General features: G+C 61.5%; 1 protein-coding gene across 1 annotated transcript in view; it reads left to right on the top strand.

The window, feature by feature from the left end:
* The window catches only part of NLGN2 (neuroligin 2), a 14,312-nt gene extending 7,288 nt beyond the window's left edge, over nt 1-7,024 (top strand). Inside the window, 7 exon segments of the mRNA XM_074941345.1 lie at nt 2,772-2,786; nt 2,789-2,920; nt 3,535-3,585; nt 3,588-3,701; nt 3,704-3,718; nt 4,623-5,412; nt 6,105-7,024. Coding sequence (XP_074797446.1) covers nt 2,772-2,786; nt 2,789-2,920; nt 3,535-3,585; nt 3,588-3,701; nt 3,704-3,718; nt 4,623-5,412; nt 6,105-6,939 — 1,952 coding nt within the window. The 3' untranslated portion in view covers nt 6,940-7,024.
* Nucleotides 7,025-7,649: the final 625 nt, after the last annotated feature.

Raw genomic sequence — 7,649 nt, 5'->3', positions numbered from 1 at the left:
CAGGATAAGCGTGTCCGCGGGTGGAAGGGGGTGGTGGGTGTGTCCGGGCATGTGAATGTCTCTGCACAGCCAATGTGGGTGGACATAAATGGGGCGTCAGTAAGTATGTAAGGATGTGGGAAGGTGCGTGCGTGCAGGGTGGGTGTGCAAGTGGAGGGTGTGTTTTGGATGCCTCCATTGGTGACTGGATACGTGTGTGTATGAGTGAAGCCAGACTCTGTGTGTGTGTGTGTGTGTGTGTGTGTTAAGCTGGGTTGTGTGTGTGTGTAAAGCCAGACTCTGTGTGTGTGTGTGTGTGTGTGTGTGTGTGTGTGTGTGTGTTAAGCTGGGCTGTGTGTGTGTGTAAAGCCAGACTCTGTGTGTGTGTGTGTGTGTGTGTTAAGCTGGGCTGTGTGTGTGTGTGTAAAGCCAGACTCTGTGTGTGTGTCTGTGTTAAGCTGGCATGTGTGTGTCTCTGTGTGTTAAGCTGGGGTCTGTGTGTTTGTGTGTGTTAAATTGGCATGTGTGTGTCTGTGTGTGTTAAGCCGGGCCCTGTCTCTGTGTTTTAAGCCAGGGTCTGAGGGTGTGTGTTAAGTTGGGCTCTGTGTGTGCACGGGGCTCTCTGTGTCTGTGCAAGGGGACTGACAAGTGTGCAAGGCTCTTAGGCAGGAGCTGTGTGTGTGCACGAGGGACGCAGCGAGTGTGTGAGCGGCTCTGAGTGTGCAAAGGGTCCGTGAGCGTGCAGGCATCTTTCGGTGTGGCAAAGGTGCAAGGAGGCCCTGTACACGTGCAAGAAGGCTGGTGCGCGTGTGACGGCTCGGGTGCACGTGCGACAGGCTCCACGAGTGTGCGAGGGGTTCCCGTCATCCCCTCCTCCATCTTAAACAGGGTGGGGGGAGGGGCGGCCCGGCAGGCGCTAATTAAGGCCTCCTTGCGTCTAATTAACGCTCTCCGTTGGCACAGAATTAATTAGGCCCCCAGTTGCCATGGAGACGGGATGTGACCTAGAAAAGGAAACCAAAATTTTTTGGGGGGGTGAGGGGGGGGAGAGAAATTTTTATGTTTCCATGGCAACGGGATAGAACGGGGGGGTGGCCTCTGGCCTGGGGGAGTCCTGGCTGCCAGGATCCCCTGACCTTTGACCTTTCACCCCCGCTTGTGACCTCCATGGAAACCATGGGCACCTTGTTGAACTTTGACCTTTCCTGACCCCAGCAGGGGCCCCTGACCCCATGATTATCTGGCCTCCAGAAACCTCTGACCTCTGACCCCCAATCCAGTGATGCCCCTGACCTCCATTGACCTCTGACCCCCCCAGAATCCTTGTCACATTTGACTGCTCTGACCTCTGACCCCCACTGACCTCTCTGACCCATGACCCCGCCAGCATTTCTGGCCTCTGACCTCCCAGGGACCTTTGACCCCCCACTGACCTTTGCCACATTGACTGGTCTGAGCTCTGACCTCTGACCCCCCATTGGCCTCTATGACCTCTGAACCTCACCAGTCTTTGACCTCTGACCCCCAGTGACCCTCCATCCTCAATGATTTGTAACCTCTGACCCCATTAACCTTTCTGACCTCTGCCCCCCGGGGATCTTTGTCCCCCCCATGAACTTTTGACCCATTGGATTTCTCTGACCCCCTAACCTGCATTGACCTCTGACCTCTAGGAATCTGTGACTCCCCCCATTGATCTCTCTGACCTGTGACCCGCTGGGAACCTCTGACCCCCATTGACCTCTCACCCCCGCCCCCCACAGGAACCTCTGACCTCACTGGCCACTCAGACCCGTGACCCCCTGACCCACCCCCAGGGGGCAAAGTGCTACCCCCTACTGGGGAGATGGAGCAATAACAGGCGGGGAGCAGGACCTTACGGGGGGGGCTCGTTCCCACAGCACCACCCCATGCAGGACCCCCCCAGCTCCATATCTGTGGGGGGAGGGGTTCAGAAGGGGTGGGAGGGGGTCCTGGGGCAGGAGGCACAGGTTGGGGGGCAGAGACCCCCCCATGGGGCTGCAGGGGAAAGGACGGGGGTCAGAGAGCATGAGGGGGTTAGAGAATGAGAGGGATCCTGGGGAAGGGGTCGGGGGTCTGAAATGGGGTGAGGGGGTTTAATAGGGGGATGGGGGCAGAGGGGGTCTCTGGGGGGTGCAATGGGGTCCTATTAGGGTCTTTTAAAGGGGGGCAGGACTATTTGACCCCTACCCAGGCCCCAAAGCAGCCAATCCCCCCTGTCCAGAGACACCCCCCCATCCCTCCAGACTCCCCTCCACCCCGGCCTGGGGAAAGGGGCGTCACCGGGGGGTCCCCAGGGACAGGCGTGGAGGGGGGATCGGCAGACTCACGGGCAGGGGGGCAGGAGTCACCTCGAGTGACACTGCCTCTCTCTGCCCCCCGATCTCTCTCTTCTGCCCCCCGATCTTGCTCTGCCCCCGATTGCTCTCTGCCGCCAATCTGTGCCCTCCGATCTCTCTCTGCTCCCCGCAATCTCTCTCTTGCTCAAATCTCTGCCCCCCGATCTCTCTCTCTGCCCCCCGATCTCTGCTCCCCGTGATCTCTCTCTGTCCCCTGATCTCTCTGTCCCCCCCACTCCCTCTCTGCCCCCAATCTCTGCTCCCCCGATCTCTCTCTTTCTCCCCCATTTCTCTCTGCCCCCAATCTCTGCTCCCCTGATCCCTCCTGCTCCCCCAATCTTTGTCTGTCCCCTGATCTCTCTCTGCTCCCCATTTCTCTCTCCCCCCAATCTCTCTCTGCCCCCCATTTCTCTCCGTCCCCGTCCCCCCCAGATATCCGGGACAGCGGAAGAAGCCGGTGATGCTGTTCCTGCATGGTGGCTCCTACATGGAGGGGACGGGGAACATGTTCGATGCCAGCGTCCTGGCCGCCTACGGCAACGTCATCGTCGTCACCATGAACTACCGTCTGGGGGTGCTGGGTAAGGGCCCCCCCCCCAGCCGCCCCTCCCCCTCCCCAGGATCCCAGCCCCCTGCCCCCATGTGTCAACCCCCCCCAACCGGGATCCTGCCGGCGGAGCAGGGGTGGGGTAACTACAGAGGAAGCCTCGAATTGCCCCCCCGAGTGTGTGTGTGGGGGGGCATGTCCTTGTCCCGTCCCCCCCCACACACCGCCGATCTCCGAGCCCAGCGTGTGAAATTTACAGCTCGGCGGCTGGAATGAATATTTAATTACAGTGAAAGGGGCGGGACGGGGGGGGGGAACCCAGAGCTGAGGAGAATGACTGGTGAGGCCTCGTTAGCGCTAACGAGGGGCCTCGGGGTTGCGGGGAGCCAGAGAATTAATTTTTCATCCACTTTTTTTTTTTTCTGTTTCGGGTTGACATTAATTGGGGACGGGGGGGGGGGGGGGGATGGGCAAAGTGCCTGGAAATCGGTTGAAATCAAATGGCACCTTTCCTCTGGGGCGGGGCGGCTGGTGACCCGGGGACCCCTCGCCCGGCGCTGAGATGCGCCCACCTCTGGGACAGGGCGGCTGGTGACCCAGGGGAGCGGCTCCTAACCCCGGTCTCCGTGTCCGACCCCACCCCCTCAGGATTCCTGAGCACCGGGGACCAGTCGGCCAAGGGGAACTATGGGCTTTTGGACAGATCCAGGCCCTGCGGTGGCTCAACGAGAACATCGGGCACTTTGGGGGGGACCCTGAACGCATCACCATCTTCGGGTCCGGCGCCGGAGCCTCCTGCGTCAACCTCCTCATCCTGTCCACCACTCGGAAGGTACCAGCTGCCCCCTCCCCGCCCCCTCCCCGCATTCCCCGCCCCCATGTGCCAGCCAGTTCCACATCTATATCTATCCATCCATCCATCCATCCATCCCCAGACACCCCCTCCATCCATCCATCCATCCATCCATCCATCCAGACACCCCCTCCATCCATCCATCCATCCATCCATCCACCCACCCCCAGACACCCCCTCCATCCATCCATCCACCCACCCCCAGACACCCCCTCCATCCATCCATCCATCCATCCATCCATCCCCAGACACCCCCTCCATCCGTCCATCCACCCATCCCCAGACACCCCCTCCATCCATCCATCCATCCACCCACCCACCCACCCCCAGACACCCCCTCCATCCATCCATCCATCCATCCATCCATCCATCCATCCACCCACCCCCAGACACCCCCTCCATCCATCCATCCATCCATGCATCCACCCCCAGACACCCCCTCCATCCATCCATCCATCCATCCATCCATGCATCCACCCCCAGACACCCCCTCCATCCATCCATCCATCCATCCACCCACCCACCCCCAGACACCCCCTCCATCCATCCATCCATCCATCCATCCACCCCCAGACACCCCCTCCATCCATCCACCCACCCCTAGAGACCCCCTCCATCCATCCATCCATCCATTCATCCACCCCCTCCATCCATCCATCCATCCATCCACCCCCAGACACCCCCTCCATCCATCCATCCATCCATCCATCCACCCCCAGACACCCCCCTATCGATCTATCTATCCCCATCCATCCACCCCCAGCCACCCCCCTATCGATCTATCTATCCCCAGATACAGGCCTCCGTCCATGCACCCTCCGATCCCCACAGCACACGTATCTCCCCCTCTTGCTCTCTCTGATCCTCTCTCCCTCCCCGGCAGGTCTCTTTCAAAAGGCCATAGCTCAGAGCGGCACGGCCATCTCCAGTTGGTCCGTCAACTACCAGCCCCTGAAATACACCCGCATGCTGGCCTCCAAGGTGGGCTGTGACCACCTGGACACGAGCGAGACGGTGGATTGCCTGCGCCGAAAGCCGTACCGGGAGCTGGTCGACCAGGACATCCAGCCGGCCCGTTACCACATCGCCTTCGGGCCAGTGGTGGACGGGGACGTGGTGCCGGACGACCCGGAGATCCTCATGCAGCAGGGGGAATTTCTCAACTACGACATCCTGATCGGGGTGAACCAGGGCGAGGGGCTGAAATTCGTGGAGGACTCGATGGAGAACGAAGACGGGATTTCGGCCAGCTACTTCGACTTCACCATCTCCAACTTCGTGGACAACCTCTACGGCTACCCCGAGGGGAAAGACATCCTGCGGGAGACCATCAAGTTCATGTACACGGACTGGGCCGACCGGGACAACGGGGAGATGCGGCGGAAGACCCTGCTGGCGCTCTTCACCGACCACCAGTGGGTGGCGCCAGCCGTGGCCACGGCCAAGCTCCACGCCGAATACCAGTCCCCCGTGTACTTCTACACCTTCTACCACCACTGCCAGACCGACACCCGGCCCGAGTGGGCTGACGCCGCCCACGGGGACGAAATCCCCTACGTCTTCGGGGTGCCCATGATCGGCGCCACCGACCTCTTCCCCTGCAACTTCTCCAAGAACGACATCATGCTGAGCGCCGTGGTCATGACCTACTGGACCAACTTTGCCAAGACGGGGTGAGCGGGGCATGGGGGGCAAGCGGGGAGGGAAGAGAAGGAGGGGCCATGGGGCCGGTAGTCTTGGGATAGGGCACAGGGGAGAAGCCGGGTGGAGTGTAAGCAAATGGTCGGGAGGGATGGGGACAGATGGATAAATGGGAAGGAGGGAGGCAGGGGTGTGCGGGGAAAGGACGGCTGGGGGTGGTTGTGGGGATAGATGAGGGATGTGGGGATGGATGGGAGGGAGGGTGGTGGGCTGGATGGGGGTGGGGAGATGGATGGATGGGTGGGTGGGTGAGGGGATGGGTGGACGGATGTGTGGACTGGATGGATGCGGAGGGATGGATGGGTGGATGAGGGGATGGATGGATGGACGGATGGGGAGGGAGGGAGGGATGGATGGATGGACAGACAGATGTGTGGACTGGATGGATGAGGGGATGGATGGACGGACGGACGGATGGGTGGGTGGGTGATGGATGGACGGATGCGTGGAGTGGATGGATGAGGGGATGGATGGACAGACAGGAGGATGGGTGAGTGGGGAGGGAGGGATGGATGGATGGATGTGGGGTGGATAGCAGTGAGGAATGTGTTGCACCCGTATCCATCTTGAAGACCTGATGCCCTCTAGAAACACCCCCCCTCCCGCCGTTGCCTCCGGGCCAGATTCCCCCCGCACCCCATAACTCCATCTCCCTTCCTTGCAGGGACCCCAACCAGCCGGTGCCGCAGGACACCAAATTCATCCACACCAAGCCGAACCGCTTCGAGGAGGTGGTGTGGACCAAGTTCAACACCAAGGACAAGCAGTACCTCCACATCGGCCTCAAGCCCCGGGTGCGGGACAACTACCGGGCCAACAAGGTGGCTTTCTGGCTGGAGCTGGTGCCCCACCTCCACCACCTCCACGACCCCGTCTACACCTCCACCACCACCCGCGTCCCGCCCTACGGCACCCGCTGGCCCCCCGGCTCCCGGGCGGGGCCCAGCACCACCCGCCGGCCCTTCCCCACCCTGCCGCCGGACGAGGACGAGGCGGACGACCGCCGGCGCTACGCCCCTTTCCCGGGGGACTCGCGGGACTACTCCACCGAGCTGAGCGTCACCGTGGCCGTGGGGGCCTCCTTGCTCTTCCTCAACATCCTGGCCTTCGCCGCCCTCTACTACAAGCGGGACAAGCGGCACGAGCTGCGGGCGGGCGTGCTGGGGGGCCGGCGCCCCAGCCCCCAACGCAACGCGGCCAACGACCTGGTGCACGGAGGCCAGGAGGAGGAGCTCATGTCCCTGCAGATCAAACACTCGGAGCACGACGCTCACGACCTGGAGGCGCTGAGACCCCACGAGATCCTGCGCCCGGCCTGCCCTCCGGACTACACCCTGGCTCTGCGCCGGGCGCCGGACGACGTGCCCCTCATGACGCCCAACACCATTACCATGATCCCCAGTACCATTACGGGCATGCAGGCCCTGCACCCTTTCAACACCTTCCCCACCGGGCACAACAACACCCTGCCCCACCCTCACTCCACCACCCGGGTATAGTTGCCTCTCCCACCCCAGCCACGGGGAAATTGCGGCCAAGGGACAGGGCCCTTCCTCTCTGCCCAGCCGCCGACCCCTGACCGCGGGGGGCGGGAGGGGTGGGGGGGAAAGAAAGGGAGACGTGGCATCTTTTGTGTGCCGCGCAGTCGGGGATTTTGGGGTGGGGGGGGTTCTTTTATACAATAATTAGGGAAGGGGGTCTGCGGGCCAAGCTTGAAGGAGGAGGTCTCCCACACACGATGAGAAGCGACTGGTTCCTTTCGGACGGACGGTGGGGTCTTGGCACTGGAGGGAAACCGACCGTACTTTGCTCATCGGCGTAGGGGCCCGGCACCCTTCCCAATGGGGTGTCAGCACTGGGGGGCAAGGGGGCATTGGAGAGGGACCGTCCATCCTTCGTTCACCTTGGGTGGACGGCAGAGAGGCCCGACGCCCTTCACAAACAGGGTAGGAGCATCGGGGAGTGTTGGAAAGAACCACCCGATCCTTTGCTCCTTTTCGACGGAGGATAGAGACGTCCAACGTCCTTCCCGACATGGTCTCGGCACTGGAGAAAAACCGACTGTTATTAATTCATCTTGAATGGATGATGGGGGTGCCAACACCCTTCCTCATCTGGCAACAGCACAGGAGGGTGTTGGAGAGGTGCCGTCCGTCCTTGGTTCCTCTTGGATGGATGGTGGAGAACCCCAATGTCCTTTCCAATGCAG

This window comes from Natator depressus, chromosome 28, assembly GCF_965152275.1.
Source record: "Natator depressus isolate rNatDep1 chromosome 28, rNatDep2.hap1, whole genome shotgun sequence".
NCBI classification, from domain to species: Eukaryota; Metazoa; Chordata; order Testudines; family Cheloniidae; genus Natator; species Natator depressus.
This window is presented reverse-complemented; position numbering and strand designations above follow the sequence as displayed.